The sequence below is a fragment of the Schistocerca nitens genome, chromosome 10 (genome assembly GCF_023898315.1).
Source record: "Schistocerca nitens isolate TAMUIC-IGC-003100 chromosome 10, iqSchNite1.1, whole genome shotgun sequence".
NCBI lineage: Eukaryota > Metazoa > Arthropoda > Insecta > Orthoptera > Acrididae > Schistocerca > Schistocerca nitens.
The window spans coordinates 79,712,315-79,731,258 of NC_064623.1; the positions used below are offsets into that span (position 1 = coordinate 79,712,315).

An 18,944-nucleotide genomic window follows, 5' to 3' on the forward strand; every position below is an offset into this window, starting at 1 on the left:
TGTTAACATTTGTTTGCTTTTCTCAATGTAATTCTCTCCTTCCCTGTGTATTTTCTCCTCCATCTCTGGATCAGTCTCTTTCCATTGATTTAACGCTTCTTTTTAAATAGTGGTGTAAAATAGTGTTGGATTTCTTATACAAAAGGATACAATTTTGTAACGTACTATGGACTGTAGCAATAATAGTTATTGACTGTCTGGTCAAAAGAACCTGGACAGCCCTATGTAATGCCGAACGCGTAGCTCGGGGAAGCTCTGTGACTTCGAACGTGGACTAGTCATTGGATGACACTTGAGGAAGAAATGCATCAGGGACATTTCAACCCTTGTAAAGCTGCCAGAGTCGACTATTGGTGGTGCGACAGTGAAGTGGACTGCGAAGAAAGAACCACAGCTAAACCAAAACCGGACTGACCTGATGTACTGATGAACACTGATCGACGTGCACTGGCAGGGCGTGGTTGTAAGAGATCGTACGAAATCAGCGAAAGGGATCACTCGTGAGCTGCAGAGTACTGCTGGCAACCAGCCTGCACAATGAGTAAAGAGGAGTGGGGTACACTGCTCGAACAGCAACTCATCAGCCACAGATTTCTGTAGTCAGTGCTAAGCGACACTGGAGGTGGTGTAAAGGGAGACGCCACGGGGCAGCGGTGACTGCAGACGGCTGTTCTGAAGCGGTGAATCGCGCCGCATTCTGTGTACTCCGGTGGAAGGAAGTGGGTTTGACGAATGCCTTCGAGGGTAGTGAGGTATGTAGTTGGTGGTTTTACCAAAATGGGAAGGTCTTCAGTTAGGGTGTGGTCTTGTTATTGCGGTTTAAATGTTCAAATGTGTGTGAAATCTTATGGGAGTTAACTGATAAGGTTATCAGTCCCTAAGCTTACACACTACTTAACCGAAATTAACCTAAGGACCAACACACACACCCATGCCCGAGGGAGGACTCGAACCACCGCCGGGATCAGCCGCACAGTCCAGGACTGCAGCGCCTTAGACCGCTCGGCTAATCCATTGCGATTTCCACAACGTTAATACGGAAGGACATGAATACATTTTACAGTATTGTATCCTGCACACAATAAAGGAACGGTTCGGAGACGGTGAGTGTTAGCATGAGCTTGCTAGTGCACTCTGTGGTTTGCAGACAATTCTATTCCAGAAATGGACTGTCCTGCACAGAGTTCCGAGCTATACCTATTGGAATACCTTTAGGCTTAGTCAGATTGTTTGACTTCGCTCCACACCCAGCGTTCAACACCACTACTTTCGAAACTTCCTGGCAGATTAAAACTGCGTGCTTGACCGAGACTCGAACTCGGGACCTTTGCCTTTCGCGGGCAAGTGCTCTACCAACTGAGCTACCCAAGCACGACTCACGCCCCGTCCTCACAGCCTTACTTCTGCCATTACCTCGTCTCCTACCTTCCAAACTTTACAGAAGCTCTCCTGCGAACGCTGCAGAACTAGCAAAGGTCCCGAGTTAGAGTCTCGGTCCGGCACACAGTTTTAATCTGCCAGGAAGTTTCATATCAGCGCACACTCCGCTGCAGAGTGAAAATCTCATTCTGGACCACTACTTTCTCTGGCTGCGGCTCTTGATAGTAAAACGGTCTGCATTTCCTCCAGAGACTTTCAGACACTCCACTGAAGGCTTCCCTAGCAGCGTTCAAGTCGACATAAGGCTTAGCGTTGACAGACCCCATATTAATGTCGACTAGTAGCTATTCAGACACTTTTGATCAGATACTGTAAGTGTGATACACCGCTTTCAGTCGTTTATAGGCTGCAGACCACAAGTAAAAATAGCAATAAATGAAATCTGCATACAGTGCAAACATTAAAAGTGACGTAAGTGTGTCTTACCGGTACGCCGGTGGTGAGGGCCATGCTCCGCACGTCACGTCATGGCTGCGAGCCCAGCCCAGCCCAGCTGCCAGCCGCCGGTACAGCCCAGCCGCCGCGCCCTCAGCTGCACGCCTCGGCCGCCCTGGCCAACACAGCTCCCGCCGGCATATCGCTTCTGCTTCTGGCAGACTCGGCGCCGCTGCTCCTGGCCAGGTGCGCCTGCAGCAGAGGGGGCAGAAACCTGCTGTCAGCACACAGTCAGATAGCGCATTCCCTGCATCTACACTGCTGGCCGCAAAACTGCAATTCTAGAAAACGTAGCAAACACTGGGTGCGTACAGTACGGTAGAAGGAACATGCACTGAAGAGCCAAACAAACTGGTGCACCTGCACTGAGCCGTGCTCACTCCCAGCTATGCGTTTTCGTGAACTTCGCTGTCTATCTGTGTTTGGTTTCCCGCCGTTGGGGTTCTTCTTGGCTCTGAGCACTATGGGACTTAACATCTGAGGTCATCAGTCCCCTAGAACTTAGAACTACTTAACCCTAACTAACATAAGGACATCACACACACCCATGCCCGAGGCAGGATTCGAACCTGCGACCGTAGCGGTCACGCGGTTCCAGACTGAAGCGCCTAGAACCGCTCGGTCACACCGGCCGGCTGGTTTTTCTTCCTTCTATGTGTGGCAGCAGTGATGTGTATCGATATTCGCCCCGTGTACCATCTTTGGTTTGGTGTTTATAGTTTCCGGTTACGGGGTCTGGAGGCAGTCGGACGGTTGTTGCGGACGAGGGAAGTCATCTCCGCGCGGTGCAGTCGGCTGGGTCCGCTGGTAGCCCCTGCGCAGTGTCGGAGCGTGAGTGGAGCTGTCCGATCGCTACGAGCTTCGTGGTTCACCGACCCAGGGCATCAAAGTGGAGTAGTGGTTTCAACTACCCAAGCCACGTCCATTCATGTTGTGGTGGTTCGTTTTGGTGGTTTGCTGTTGTGGAGGTTTTCCTGTGAGCAACACCGAGTGTTTCTACTGCTGAAATTTAGCCGCCATCCGGTGCAATTAACTATTTTGGTCGACTACAATTTGAGTGAACCAGTGGAATTTTCTGTCTTGTGGCCGTTAGTGTTCTGGTTACCTGCCCTGGCCACTAACGTACTTTTAGGCTGCGTCCTTTCCTCACCTGTTGTCGATGTCCAACATGGTGAGTAATTTTGACGCCTAATACATACTCCAGTGTGGATTATCACGTTTGCAACCTTAACGGCTTGAGTTCTCATATACTGATTGACGGAAGCAAGTCGTTGTGTCGGTCGGTCCGTGGCTGTCCCCTGGTTGGGTCCCGACAGATGAAGTATAGTTGGGCTCACCACCTGTCTCACCTAAGTGAATGAGGACAGACCAACATCCCTGGAGGCTTTTGAGTGCCATCGGTGTTTAATTATCTGTTGTCAGCTACTTTAAATTAAAGGCTTCTGGTTAGTTTTTTATTTTTCTTAAAAATTTTGCAAAATTAATTTTTAATTTTATCTTTCAATCTTGAACATTGCGGCCTTCTGCCTTTAAATGATTATGGTAATATATTTTAAAATTTTGAAACTTAATTGTGGCCTTCAGCCATTGGTATTGCACCTTGCATATGTATGTTCTATCTGCTTAGCCTTAGGGCTTTCTTCGTAGCCATGATACCTTTTTTATTTACTTAATTTGCCTCATTAATTGCATTTTAATCTTGTTGATTTTTTAATATTTCTTGTTGATAAACATTCTGGACATCTGCCTTTAAAAGCCCATCGTAATATATTCTAAAATTTTGAAATCTAACTGCGGCCCTCAGCCATTTGTATTGTATTTTGCATATGTTTGCTGTTTTTTTTAAATTATTTTATTGCTATCTTAATTTGATTTTTGTCTTGTTGATTTGTTAAGATTTCTTGTTTGGAGGCCTTCAGCCGAAAAGAGTTGCATTCGGTAAAGTTCTGGCTAAGTGCCACTTTCGTTGTAAAGGTTATTAAGTTGCAATAAATGACAATTAGAAGGAGCAACTGACCTCAACCTTTGGCCCTTTCCACAATCCTATTACCTGTTCTGCCCAGCGGGTTTAGCGGGCGTATCATGCTTAATATCGTATAGGGCTCGCGCGAGCATGCAGAAGTGCCGCAATACGACGTGGAACGGACTCGACTAATGTCTGAAGTAGTACTGCAGGGCTGTCAAAAACCCGTAAGAGTACGAGGGGGTGGAGATCCCTTCTGAACAGCACGTTGCAAGGCATCCCAGATATGCTCAATAATGGTCATGTCTGGAGAGTTTAGTGGCCAGTGGAAGTGTTTAAACTCAAGAGAGTGTTCCTGGAGCCACTCTGTAGCAATTCTGGACGTGTGTGGTGTCGCATTGTCCTGCTGGAATTGTCCAAGTCCATCGGAGTGCACAATGTACATGAATGGAAGCAGGGGACCAGACAGGATGCTTATGCACGTGTCACCTGTCACAGTAGTATCTAGACGTATCAAGGGTCCCATGACACTACAAATGCACACGTCCCACAGCATCACAGAGCCTCCACCAGCTTCAGCAGTCCCCTGCTGACGTGCACGGACCTTGGACTCATGAAGTCGTCTCCATGCCCATACACGTCCGTCCGCTCGATACAATGTGAAACGAGACTCGTCCAACCAGGCAACATGTTTCCAGTCATCAAATGTCCAATGTCGGTTTTGACGGGCGCAGGTGAGGCGTAAGGCTTTGTGTCGTGCAGTTACCAAATCCCATACCGATGATGTTTCGTTAAATAGTTCGCACGCCGACACTTGTTGACGCCCTAGCATTGAAATCTGCAGAAACTTGCGGAAAGGTTGCAGTTCTGGTTCAAAATGGCTCAGAGCACTATGGGACTGAACTTCTGAGGTTATCAGTCCCCTAGAACTTAGAACTACTTAATTCTAACTAACTTAAGGACATCACACACATTCATGCCCCAGGCAGGACTCGAACCTGCGACAGTAACGGTACGCGGTTCCAGACTGTAGCGCCTAGAACCGCTCGGCCAACCCGCCGGCCTTGCACTTCTGCCACGTTGAACGATTCTCCTCGGTCATTGTTGGTCCCGTTCTTCCAGGATCTTTCCCAGCGAAGTCGGAGATTTGATGTTTTACCGGATTGCTGATATTCACTGTACACTCGTGAAATACTCGTACGGGAAAATCCCCATTTCATCGCTTCCTCGGAGATGCTGTATCCTATCGCTCGTGCAACGACTGTAAAATGGTTCAAATGGATCTGAGCACTATGGGACTCAACTGCTGAGGTCATTAGTCCCCTAGAACTTAGAACTAGTTAAACCTAACTAAGGACATCACAAACATCCATGCCCGAGGCAGGATTCGAACCTGCGACCGTAGCGGTCTTGCGGTTCCAGACTGCAGCGCCTTTAACCGCACGGCCACTTCGGTCGGCTGCAACGACTGTAACACCACATTCAAATTCATTTACATCTCAATAACCTGCCATTGTAGCAGCAGTAACCAATCTAACAACTGCGCCAGACACTTGTTGTCTTACATATATAGGCTTTACGGACAGCAGCGCTGTATTCTGCCTGGTTACATATCTCTGCATTTGGATACGCATGCCTATACCAGTTTCTTTGGCGCTTCAATGTACGTCACATATGCTTGACATCATTCAGGTATGGGAGCGATCTAAAGTAATATGACACATAGAAGAAAAACTTCAACAGCCAAGATCGCTAATTATAATTTTCTCCTTTAAGCCAGCCTGTGGACATGAGCTCGTCCATTCAGCACTCTTATTTTATTATCAACCACTTTCTGCATATCCCTGGAATGATGTGTTATGTATTGCACAAATGATAGGCATAAAATCTGATTGTGGAAATTTAGATTTGCTGGAAACAGTCATCAAAAATAAAACAATAATGAGCGATTTTGGCTGTTGAACTTTTTCCTATTACATTTGAAAGAACATATTACAAAATTTTGGGAGTGCTGCTCTAACACAACCGAACTGAGCCTGGGTGGCATCTATGAGACGGTCATTCCAATCCTGCTTGAGCCCCAGGACAGCATTCAACTATAGCGGCTGTCATGCGGTGGCAGCCAGTCTCTTGGCAACCAGCATCCACACTTTTCCAACTGAGAGATCTGGAGAATGCGTTGACCAGGGTAACATTCGAACACTTCTGTATCGAAGTAGAGCAAGATAGCAATTGGAAAATGAGTTCTTGCGTTAATTTGTTGAACGATAACACCCTGAAGACCACTATGGTACGGCACAGCCGCTAGGCTTAAAACAGATGCTGTCCAAACAACCAGCAATGCTAGTGAGAGGTGGACGTGTGCATCCAATAGCAGTTTGTACCACTATGTCAGGTGCTGTTCCCACATGACGATGACTATTCCAATCTGGCAATGTTCGTTCTCACTGGAGCTTGCACATACATCCAACGTAATGCTGACTGCAGAACCGTGACTCGTCAGGAAATAGAAGTGGTGCCACTCGTGAGACGAGTATTGTCGTTGAGCACATCGCTATTGAAGTACCTCTCTTTCTTTGCTATCTCAAGGGAAGCAGCAACAAGGGTCGCCATCCTAAATGCGCACCAGACATCGTAACACTGTTGACGACTCTTTCCTTACTGCAAACACGACAATTTCCTAGCTCAAGGCATGTGACATGGCTGTATTATTCGGCACAGCAGAGAGCGCAACATGACAATACTCTCGGGCGTTAGACGTGTGGGGCTATCAAGATGTTGCACGATGTTGAATATGCCACTGTAGAATTCCGACTTGTGAAAGTAGATATTCCTTCTCCTTCATGAGGAATTACATAATTTTCTTCATTAAAAAGAATTCAAAGGTGAATGAGGAGCCAGCTGCATAATCTTTCCTCATACACAGAGTATAGATGGCATTCAAATGGTTCAAATGGCTCTGAGCACTATGGGACACATCTGTGGTCATCAGTCCCCTAGAACTTAGGACTACTTAACCTAAGAACATCACAGACATCCATGCCCGAGGCAGGATTCGAACCTGCGACCGTAGCAGTCGCGCGGTTCCGGACTGAGCGCCTAGAACCGCTAGACTACCGCGGCCGGCATATAGATGGCATTACAGCTGTCTACATTGTGGGTCGCATTGAAATGTTAGTTCAAGAATATCCTTGCATATAGTATACTTCATGCCAATTTGACGTTTGCTGCATGTCACCTTCATTGTACTGCAATTTCAATGTGGCGTAGTAGTAGGAATGCAAGTCATTTTGAACAATGGGAGGAAAGCAGCAGGCACTCTGGAGAAAATTTGACTGTTGACCTCCAGGTTGCCTAAATGCAAGAGCTAGTGCATGATGTCACCATTGCTGTGCCCTCGCTTAAACCATGCGTCCCCTTCCTAGCCCATGTCCTTCGTCTCCCCTTGCCTCCCCCTACCCTCCATCCTCCCCCCTCCCCCCACCTTTCCTAAACCCCATCCACTTCTTGGAAACAGTCCAATCACAGAGCTTCTAAGCCAACTGCATTACACATATTTATCCTAGTTACCGCTCTCAGCACCCCACAGGCCCATCAGCTTGTCGAATCACATTTTCAGCTCCTCCTTAACGCTAGTGATACCAAGAGGGGTTGGGGGATACTTTATGTGTACCTCTTGAAAAGATAATAATCTAGTCAGTCACATTATATTTCTGAGATCTGAAAAATATATTTGTTGTTTTTAATAAATTATTCTACCAGATTCCAAATACGTTTTTTAGTTTTCGGTTAAACTTAACGCAAAAATGTAAATCTCATTGTCAACCGCAGGCATTACTTATCTCAGTGACCGCCGTATTCAACATTTCCTGGTTTAGGGCCTTATCACATCAATATCTCTTCCTAAAGCATCTTAAGCTTAAAAGCCGACAACAACGAACGAAATTTACACTTAAATTATTTAGAGATGTTCATAAACTCAGTAGTTCGCGCTATTGAAAGTGTGTTGGTATTGCTAAGAGTGTGCCAAATTCAGGTTCTGCGCCTTATTTATACACTCCTGGAAATGGAAAAAAGAACACATTGACACCGGTGTGTCAGACCCACCATACTTGCTCCGGACACTGCGAGAGGGCTGTACAAGCAATGATCACACGCACGGCGCAGCGGACACACCAGGAACCGCGGTGTTGGCCGTCGAATGGCGCTAGCTGCGCAGCATTTGTGCACCGCCGCCGTCAGTGTCAGCCAGTTTGCCGTGGCATACGGAGCTCCATCGCAGTCTTTAACACTGGTAGCATGCCGCGACAGCGTGGACGTGAACCGTATGTGCAGTTGACGGACTTTGAGCGAGGGCGTATAGTGGGCATGCGGGAGGCCGGGTGGACGTACCGCCGAATTGCTCAACACGTGGGGCGTGAGGTCTCCACAGTACATCGATGTTGTCGCCAGTGGTCGGCGGAAGGTACACGTGCCCGTCGACCTGGGACCGGACCGCAGCGACGCACGGATGCACGCCAAGACCGTAGGATCCTACGCAGTGCCGTAGGGGACCGCACCGCCACTTCCCAGCAAATTAGGGACACTGTTGCTCCTGGGGTATCGGCGAGGACCATTCGCAACCGTCTCCATGAAGCTGGGCTACGGTCCCGCACACCGTTAGGCCGTCTTCCGCTCACGCCCCAACATCGTGCAGCCCGCCTCCAGTGGTGTCGCGACAGGCGTGAATGGAGGGACGAATGGAGACGTGTCGTCTTCAGCGATGAGAGTCGCTTCTGCCTTGGTGCCAATGATGGTCGTATGCGTGTTTGGCGCCGTGCAGGTGAGCGCCACAATCAGGACTGCATACGACCGAGGCACACAGGGCCAACACCCGGCATCATGGTGTGGGGAGCGATCTCCTACAATGGCCGTACACCACTGGTGATCGTCGAGGGGACACTGAATAGTGCACGGTACATCCAAACCGTCATCGAACCCATCGTTCTACCATTCCTAGACCGGCAAGGGAACTTGCTGTTCCAACAGGACAATGCACGTCCGCATGTATCCCGTGCCACCCAACGTGCTCTAGAAGGTGTAAGTCAACTACCCTGGCCAGCAAGATCTCCGGATCTGTCCCCCATTGAGCATGTTTGGGACTGGATGAAGCGTCGTCTCACGCGGTCTGCACGTCCAGCACGAACGCTGGTCCAACTGAGGCGCCAGGTGGAAATGGCATGGCAAGCCGTTCCACAGGACTACATCCAGCATCTGTACGATCGTCTCCATGGGAGAATAGCAGCCTGCATTGCTGCGAAAGGTGGATATACACTGTACTAGTGCCGACATTGTGCATGCTCTGTTGCCTGTGTCTATGTGCCTGTGGTTCTGTCAGTGTGATCATGTGATGTATCTGACCCCAGGAATGTGTCAATAAAGTTTCCCCTTCTTGGGACAATGAATTCACGGTGTTCTTATTTCAATTTCCAGGAGTGTACGTCACTATGTCTTTAAAAAGTATGTTGTTAATATAAATAAAACAACAATCACATAATTTGTTTTTTTTTTAATTTTTTTCCGAGTGTGTATATGTAACCTTCCCCCCTTCTTGGTAATCCACGCTATGGGAAATGCCTTGATATTGCTAGTATTGCCACATCCCCTCTTTCTTGGGCGTAGACCAATCAGAGTGCTTCCTATGGCAAAGGTAGGAGGGGCATAACATCCTTCTCGTCCAGTGATGGTGCCAATTGCATAATTTCTGTATGGTGTTGTACTTATTCCTGTAAGTACCTAGGGCCCTAAACAATGAGATCTTATAGTGTGAATAGTTTCCGAAGATATTGTGATCTTATTTTGCTAGATTTTATTTTTCCTATGTAGCTACTGTGAGCAGTACGTGTGTTTATCTTATGAGTGTCGCATAGAGTTCGCAAATGTTGTAATTGGCTTTATTTCGTATGTTAACGTTTTGCAAGAACAAAGAGTTGAAGTTACAACTATTTCCACACCAAAGTCCATAATATATTTCTTTCTATTTTGAATACTATTTGTGAGCAAAACTTAAAACACAGGTAGTACGCCGGCCGAAGTGGCCGCGCGGTTCTGGCGCTGCAGTCTGGAACCGCGAGACCGCTACGGTCGCAGGTTCGACTCCTGCCTTGGGCGTGGATGTGTGTGATGTCCTTAGGTTAGTTAGGTTTAACTAGTTCTAAGTTCTAGGAGACTAATGACCTCAGCAGTTGAGTCCCATAGTGCTCAGAGCCATTTTTGAACAGGTAGTACATTTTTTCTGTAGTCGCAGTTGTACAGGTAATGTAGATTATATACCCTATTTTGTAAATTGGAAATTTGTGGTAAGTACTAAGGGACCAAACTGCTTAGGTCATCAGTCCCTAAGCTTACACGCTACTTAATCTAACTTATGCTAAGGACAACACACCCACCCATGCCCGAGGCAGGACTCGAACCTCCGACGGGGGGAGCCGCGCGGACCGTGGCACGGCGCTACTTTGTGACTGTAATGAAAGTTTTGTTTAGACCATACATGTCTCGCTTTATTTCAAAGCATCTTCAGTAGTCAGATGAAGTAGGAAGCATAAAATCTGTCCTCTGATGACGATTTGAATTAAAGACGAACTCGTATGGTCTAAATAAGACTTTTATTACCGTTGTAACAGACGGTATACAACTTATATTACTTGTAAAATGTAAAATAGTTTCTTCACTTATACTTACTACAGTTTTCCGTTGTGAAGACTCTATATTCCAAGAAAAACGCGCAGTGTGTTGATGATAGTGTTGTCAACGAAGTGGGAAGAGCACTGTTATTGCAAATAGTGTTCAAGAAACCGAGGTCATAAGAAACTATCATCAGTTGAAGTTTTTGTTCAAATGCGTGATCGGCGCGAAAACAAGTCTTTAGAAACCGCACAAACGGATGTTTGTCCGAAATTTTCATAGCCAAACAAAGAGAGGGTGATGGACAAATGGTGTATCAGCATGAGGTCTAGGTTTTCAAAGAAAGATTTAATTGCGTGAAAACAATCAGGGTGATAACTAAAAACATAATTAGCGATTTGGGGCAACAAATATTTCATGAAAGAATGAATGAAGTGCCAAAAAATATCAGAGCACTAATTCAAACTTCTCTGCAATCTCTTGATGTATATACTTTTAATAATAATAGACTGCTGATCGATATTTAGAAGATATTATACATATATTTCATGCTCTGTGAACAAAACATGAGTTTTAAAAAATGCAAAAAGAAAAGAAGAAAAAACATCAAATGTTTTGTGAAATTATTTGTCTGAAAGTAAGAAACAGAACAGATTAGTGAAATATTTGACGTACCTTTGAGAAATGCTCGAAATCTTATACAACAAGTGTGGTGCGACTGATAATTTAGAATTTTATCTACGTATCTCAGAATTTTAAAGAGCACTTGGCGACATTTGTCTCAATGGTCTCCTTGTATATGAATAACATATGAGCATCTCAGCTATTGTATATGATTTCGAGCATCATTCAAAGGGTTGTCGACTGGATCTCTAATCTATTTTATTTCTTACTTTTAGACGATTCATTTCACATAATATTTGACCATTTTTTTCGAATTCTTTTACTTAGCAGTTTTTCAAAAATGTTTCACTTCATCAACCACCATTTTAAGGGATAAGATGATAATGTTATAAACCAGAAAAATATAGTGATCTTACTGACTGGCTAATACATCTTTTTATTATTTCGATTTTAAAGCCTAGTTGAGGCTACATTCCATTGGCAGGCACACACCCATGGGAATTACTGCAGTGAACAAGTTGTTCAGAAACGCTGTCTTCGAATAATCTAATGCAAAATCAATGTGAAAACAAACAACAATTCAAATAAACTATTGGTAAGTAGAATCTTCGAAATTACCAGAAAACTTCCAGTCCGAAGTGGTACGGCACAAAGGCATTCTCGGATTTCTTTTAAAGGCTGCTCGTTAAATCGACCGAAGCCGACACGGCTGCCCGCCTGTTCGGTGCTGGCCGCTGCGGAGTGCCGGACACAGCACTTCCGTCGTACGTCAGCTGCGTGTGTCTTCTGCGTCTCTGAAGGTTCCTGGTGCGGACCGGTCGTGTGTCTCATGCAGCCTATGAAACCGCGACGCCCAGTTTAATTGACGACACTAGGTTGCGTGAACAAGTTTCGAAACTGCGCTACCGGCTACACCTCGCGAGCAGCCCACGGTTGCGCACGTAACTGGCGAAACTATTCAGTTGTTCCAACTATGCCGACACGAAACTAACAGCTGGGCGTGAACTGGGGTTAAGTGTCGTGTCGGTAGCCTCTCAACGAAGTTATCAGGGTCTTTAATAAAGAAACTAGCTGGGGGCCATAAAATGAAAACCGCTAAAGGGATCATAATAGCAATGCCTAAGAAAGAAGGTGTGGGCGGCGCAAGGGACCGAGGCCACAGACTCTACATCTACATCTACATCTACATCCATACGCCGCAAGCCACCTGACGGTGTGTGGCGGAGGGTACCTTGAGTACCTCTATCGGTTCTCCCTTCTATTCCAGTCTCGTATTGTTCGTGAAAAGAAAGATTGTCGGTATGCCTCTGTGTGGGCTCTAATCTCTCTGATTTTATTCTCATGGTCTCTTCGCGAGATATACGTAGGAGGGAACAATATACTGCTTGACTCTTCGGTGAAGGTATGTTCTCGAAACTTCAACAAAGGCCTGTACCGAGCTACTGAGCGTCTCTCCTGCAGAGTCTTCCACTGGAGTTTATCATCTCGGTAACGCTTTCGCGATTAGTAAATGATCCTGTAACGAAGCGCGCTGCTCTCCGTTGGAACTTCTATATCTCTTCTATCAACCCTATCTGGTACGGTGAGCAGTATTCGAGCAGTGGGCGAACAAGTGTACTGTAACCTACTTCTTTGTTTTCGGACTGCATTTCCTTAGGATTCTTCCAATGTATTCCAGTCTGGCATCCGCTTTACCGACGATTAATTTTATATGGTCATTCCATTTTAGATCACTCCTAATTCTCACTCCCAGATAATTTATGGAATTAACTGCTTCCAGTTCCTGACCTGCTTTATTGTATCTAAATGATAAAGGATCTTTCTTTCTATGTATTCGCATCTCATTACACTTGCCTACATTGAGATTCAATTGCCATTTCCTGCACCATGAGTCAATTCGTTGCAGATCCTCCTGTATTTCAGTACAATTTTCCATTGTTCCAATTTCTCTATATACTACAGCATTATCCGCAAAAAGCCTCAGTGAACTTCTGATTTTATCCACAAGGTCATTTATATATATATTGTGAATAGCAATGGTACTACGACACTCCCCTGCGGCACACCTGAAGTCACTCTTACTTCGGAAGACTTCTCTCCATTGAGAATGACATGCTGCGTTCTGTTACGTAGGAACTCTTCAATCCAATCACACAATTGGTCTGATAGTCCATATGTTCTTACTTTGTTCATTAAACGACTGTGGAGAATTGTATCGAACGCCTTGCGGAAGTCAAGAAACACGGCACGTACCTGCCAACCCGTGTCTATGGCCCTTTGAGTGGACGACTAGCGCGAGCTGGGTTTCACCCGATCGTCTTTTCCGAAACCCATGCTGATTCCACTCGTTGGTGGAGGGAGACGGGCGCACACCCACGTGACAGAAGGAGCACGTGCACGTGTCCACGAGTCAGGGCGCTCACGAGGAGAAGACGGCAAGTGCCACAATCTGATCTCCCAGAAACCTGAGTCAGTGGGGGAGGGACGAAACTAAGCGGACACGTGCCTCGCCTTATCCGTAGGCAGTCGATCGTCTCTGAGAAAACGACGGTCACAGGTTTGGAGGTACTTTCTACGCCTTTCAGCCCGCCATAATCTCAGCCGACATCGTGACACAGTTGCCAGCGTCTGGCTTCACACGTTTCCATCCCGTGTTCGAAAACTGATTTTTTCTTTGTATTTTTGTTTTTAGTTATCTAGTCATGGCCGTAGAAGATTACTGGACGAATGTTTTCCAATGACGTTGTCCATACTAGCCTACTATTTGTGTGTGGAGACACTTGCCTCTCAGTTTTCTGAAATACACCACGTGATCAAAAGTATCCGGACACCCCAAGAAACATACGTTTTTCATATTAGCTGCATTGTTCTAGCACCTACTGACAGGTACTCCATATCAGCGACTTCAGTAGTCATTAGACATCGTGAGAGTGCAGAATGGGGCGCTCTGCGAACTCACGGACTTCGATTGTGGTCAGGTGATTGGGTGTCACTTGTGTTATACGTCTGCACGCGAGATTTCCACACTTCTAAACATACTTAGGTCACCTGTTTCCAATGTGATAGTGAAGTGGGAACGTGAAGGGACACGTACAGCACAAAAGCGTACAGGCCGACCTCGTCTGTTGACTGACAGAGACCGACGACAATTGAAGAGGGTCGTAATGTGTAATAGGCAGGCATCTATCCAGACCATTACACAGGAATTCCAAACTGAATCAAGATCCACTGCAAGTACTATGGCAGTTAGGCAGGAGGTGAGAAAACTTGGATTTCATGGTCGAGCGGCTGCTCATAAGCCACACATAACGCTGGTAAATGGCAAACGACGCCTCGCTTGGTGTAAGGAGCGTAAACATTGGACGATTGAACAGTGGGAAAACGTTGTGTGGAATGACGAATCACGATACACAATGTGGGGATCCGATGGCAGGTTGTGGGTATGGCGAATGCCCGGTGAACGTCATCTGCCAGCGTGTGTTATAGTGTTGTCGTATTTCTCACGGAGGGGGCTTGAGGCTTGAACCCCTTGTTGTTTTGCGTGGCACCATCACAGCACAGGCCTACACTGATGTTTTAAGGGCCTTCTTGCTTTCCACTATTGAAGAGCCATTCGCGGATGGCGATTCCATCTTTCAACACCATGGAGCACCTGTTGATAATGCACGGCCTGTGGCGGAGTGGTTACACGACAACAACACCCCTGTAATGGACTGGCCTGCACAGAGTCCTGACCTGAATCCTATAGAACACCTTTGGGATGTTTTGGAAAGCCGACTTCGTGCCTGGTTTCACCGACCAACATAGATACATAGATACCTGTCCTCAGTGCAGCACTCCATGAGGAATGCGCTGCCATTCTGCAAAAACCTTCCAGCACCTGATGGAACGCTTGCCTGCGAGAGTGGAAGCTGCCATCAAGGCTAATGGTGGGGCAACACCACATTGAATTCCAGCATTACCGATGGAGGGAGCCACGAACTTGTAAGTCATTTTCAGCCAGGCGTCCCGGTACTTTTGATCACATAGTGTATAGCAGGCGGCTCATGAAAAAGAAGTTCAAGAGCGAAACACAGGCCTTCTAGTTAAATTATAGAGCCAGGTAAGTTCTCGACTCAGTTTCACAAGATATACGTGGTAACTCATTCGATAAAAAAAAAAAAAAAAAACAAGAAAGCAGTCTTGTCAGTCGTCATTAACGCCATTCGAGGCTTAAGCGGACACGGGCGCGGGCAGGATGGCGGCACATTTTGTAGCACAGCGCAACAACGACCCTGTGTCTGACGACGATCAAATAACTTCCTCAGTTGTTGCTCGCCTGTTCCGAAAGGTTACCTGCGTTCCTTTTTTTCAAAGTATCGGCGCTTGGCGCTCTTTTTTCTCGATCGGTGGTGGTACGTATTTCTAATCGACGTGTTTCGGTTGTCATTTCTGTATGGGCATTTTGTTCTGGTTGTTTAGCAAAGTTCACAAATAGCTTGCTATTTGTAACAGCGTTTGTGTGTGCCTTCAGATTACTGTCGACGTTATTCCTGTTCCAGTAAGGCTGGGCATCTTACTCTCCGTCGCCAGTGAAGTCTTTGCCCCAAGGTTCCAATGGTTTCATTTTGGGACCGTACACATTTCTCGTAGAATTCCTCCACAGTATCACGGATGCGTTCCTGTAGCCGTTGTACTTTGGCTAAGTCACGGAGTTGCTGGGTCGGATAGTCCCTTGGAAGCTGTAGGGCTGCCCGAACGGCTCTGTTCTGCAGGCGTTGTAGTGTTTTTATGCTGGGGTTACGGACATTTCCCCACAGTACCGCTGCATAGTCAAGTAGTGGAGGAACGGGGCGTTTGTAGACGACGATGTCTAGGTGAGGAAGTAGGAACGAGAATGGGTTGTGGGACTGGGTTTCCTCACAGATGAACTCCCTCAGCGCAGACACTTGGGTCTTTATACAGTAGCTGTTGATAACGGCGGGTGAGATACTCGCTCCAAAGCTGCTTCCAGTGTCAACAGAGCCCATCCAGCACCCGTTTTGACAACAAAATTCGCATCATCGTTGTTTTTTGAAGACCTACAAAGATTCAAATTTTTTGTAAGCAAATGAATACCCTGTTTATATTGTATAAAATTCTCAGTCTGGTAAGTTTTAAGATTTTACCTCCAGAGGTTTTCAAATGAGACAAAGGGTAAATAGTGGCCCCTGAACTGTTTGTTTCTAAATTTTTATACCTTTATGAAATTACTGTATCATACTGAAAGTTAATACAGTTTCTTTATTACTTACATCAAATGCAGTGCTGTTATTTTAGCTTTGTGCGCTATATATTATGGTAACTTAATCTAACTCATTTTCATAGTTTTTGGAAGAAAAATTAGTTTTTACTTGACGATGCAAAAAGTAAAGGAGGTAGCTTCATGAAACCGTCCACCCTATGTTTTTATCATAAAGGTAAAACTCTCTAACTTCAATATTGTGCGTTTTCAATAATGAAAAATGGAGCAATTCAAAACGTAAAAGAGCTAGTTGCACGAAAACCTCTACAGAATGCTTTAAGAACCAACATAACCTTATTTCAAACGTACTATTTTCTAAGTTTAATATTACGCACTTGCAAAATTTCTAAAAGAGTTGAATGTTTTAAGAAAATATTTATCGGATCTCGCTGAGACTAGAAACCTTTGACACTGGCTTAGTTTTACATACTCTGGCCAAGCTTTGTAACAATATTTAAACATTTAATTTGACATAGGTTTACTATGCAGACACTTTGTTCGCTCTGTTTCTGGCTTGCATTAGGCGCTGCCGAATTGGCTTTGGCCGAGCCATGGAAGACACTTAATATCTCGTTCGCACGCGAGATATACTGTCAGTTCTTGCTTCCCCATACGCTGTCTACGACAAAGCGCTGATTCCTGCGGAATCAGTACGCCGCGTGATGTGACGACGCCGGCAGTCACGAGACGGCAAACTGAAGCGCGGGCTGCTGTCGCCGTGTTCATAGACGTACAAGACGTCAGTTTCGCGGACTGGTTTGACGGAACGTGTCTCGCATCCCAGGGTCGCCATGACTGTGAACTACGGATATGTCGCCTCGAGCCGTGCTCTCGCAGACCGGCGGCCATCAGTTCTGGGGATACGCTACATTCACCTCGGTGAAACTTGTTCGTGACGTCACTATGGAGTCTACAAGCCCACTTCCGACTGTCGGGAATGTCAACCGACTTTCGTAGTTGTACAGAGTCTGAGGGCGGTGAGCCTCCCGTAGCACAAAACTCGCATCTGGTATACTTGCCCCCGTAACTTTAATGATTCTCAGAAATAATATGACTGATTGCTGTTCAGTACCTTAGTACTTCCAAGTATGAAAGTAATATGACTCTAACCAGGTTACCTTCATTTCAGAAATGCTGTCTGCAAATGCACAGTCATTGTGTGTGCTTCACTACTGTTAATAAATGGAAACTTATTTATCGGTTGCACACCAGTGGGTAAGTCACATCACGCCTCATCTTATTCGATTTGACCTGTTTATCGACTTCGTTTTAATTCACTTGTTTATTAATTTGAGTACCATATATGTAACGCTATGTCATCTAATTACAGACAAAAAACTGAACGTGCTTGAACACCAGAATAATAAATACTGTATTATCATAACACGGTAAAACGATTGTAAATACGGATTATCTTTGTGACTGTGATAGACATTCTAGCACACGAATTAAAGTAACAACTCGTTGTCTTCAGTCGGTACAATCATTGCTGTTCTGGAAGCTATTCCTGCCTTCATTTTGAAAGTGAGAACCTACGAACTTCATACTCGTTTACTTCGTATGCTTTAAGAAAAGTACTTAGCAATAAGCTTCCTAATTGCTAAAAGGGTGCTGGTTGTGTGAAGTACATTCTAATTCGTGCGGATAATTACAATTGATTGCAAGAATAATGAACTTCTTCCTTTGCACTTGAAAGTAAGTGAAACAACGAGAAAAAACAGCAGCAGTTACATACATTCCTGTGCCAGTACCAGAATATACACTCCTGGAAATTGAAATAAGAACACCGTGAATTCATTGTCCCAGGAAGGGGAAACTTTATTGACACATTCCTGGGGTCAGATACATCACATGATCACACTGACAGAACCACAGGCACATAGACACAGGCAACAGGGCATGCACAATGTCGGCACTAGTACAGTGTATATCCACCTTTCGCAGCAATGCAGGCTGCTATTCTCCCATGGAGACGATCGTACAGATGCTGGATGTAGTCCTGTGGAACGGCTTGCCATGCCATTTCCACCTGGCGCCTCAGTTGGACCAGCGTTCGTGCTGGACGTGCAGACCGCGTGAGACGACGCTTCATCCAGTCCCAAACATGCTCAATGGGGGACAGATCCGGAGATCTTGCTGGCCAGGGTAGTTGACTTACACCTTCTAGAGCACGTTGGGTGGCACGGGATATATGCGGACGTGCATTGTCCTGTTGGAACAGCAAGTTCCCTTGCCGGTCTAGGAATGGTAGAACGATGGGTTCGATGACGGTTTGGATGTACCGTGCACTATTCAGTGTCCCCTCGACGATCACCAGTGGTGTACGGCCAGTGTAGGAGATCGCTCCCCACACCATGATGCCGGGTGTTGGCCCTGTGTGCCTCGGTCGTATGCAGTCCTGATTGTGGCGCTCACCTGCACGGCGCCAAACACGCATACGACCATCATTGGCACCAAGGCAGAAGCGACTCTCATCGCTGAAGACGACAAGTCTCCATTCGTCCCTCCATTCACGCCTGTCGCGACACCACTGGAGGCGGGCTGCACGATGTTGGG

At 46.1% G+C, this 18,944-nt stretch overlaps 1 protein-coding gene across 1 annotated transcript in view; it reads right to left on the reverse strand.

The window, feature by feature from the left end:
* The window catches only part of LOC126209891 (serine/arginine repetitive matrix protein 2), a 690,162-nt gene that overhangs the window by 208,031 nt on the left and 463,187 nt on the right, over positions 1 to 18,944 (reverse strand). Inside the window, exon 4 of the mRNA XM_049939014.1 lies at positions 1,867 to 2,067. Within this exon, the coding sequence (XP_049794971.1) occupies positions 1,867 to 1,890 (24 nt within the window). The 5' untranslated portion in view covers positions 1,891 to 2,067. The remainder of the gene's footprint in view (positions 1 to 1,866; positions 2,068 to 18,944) is intronic.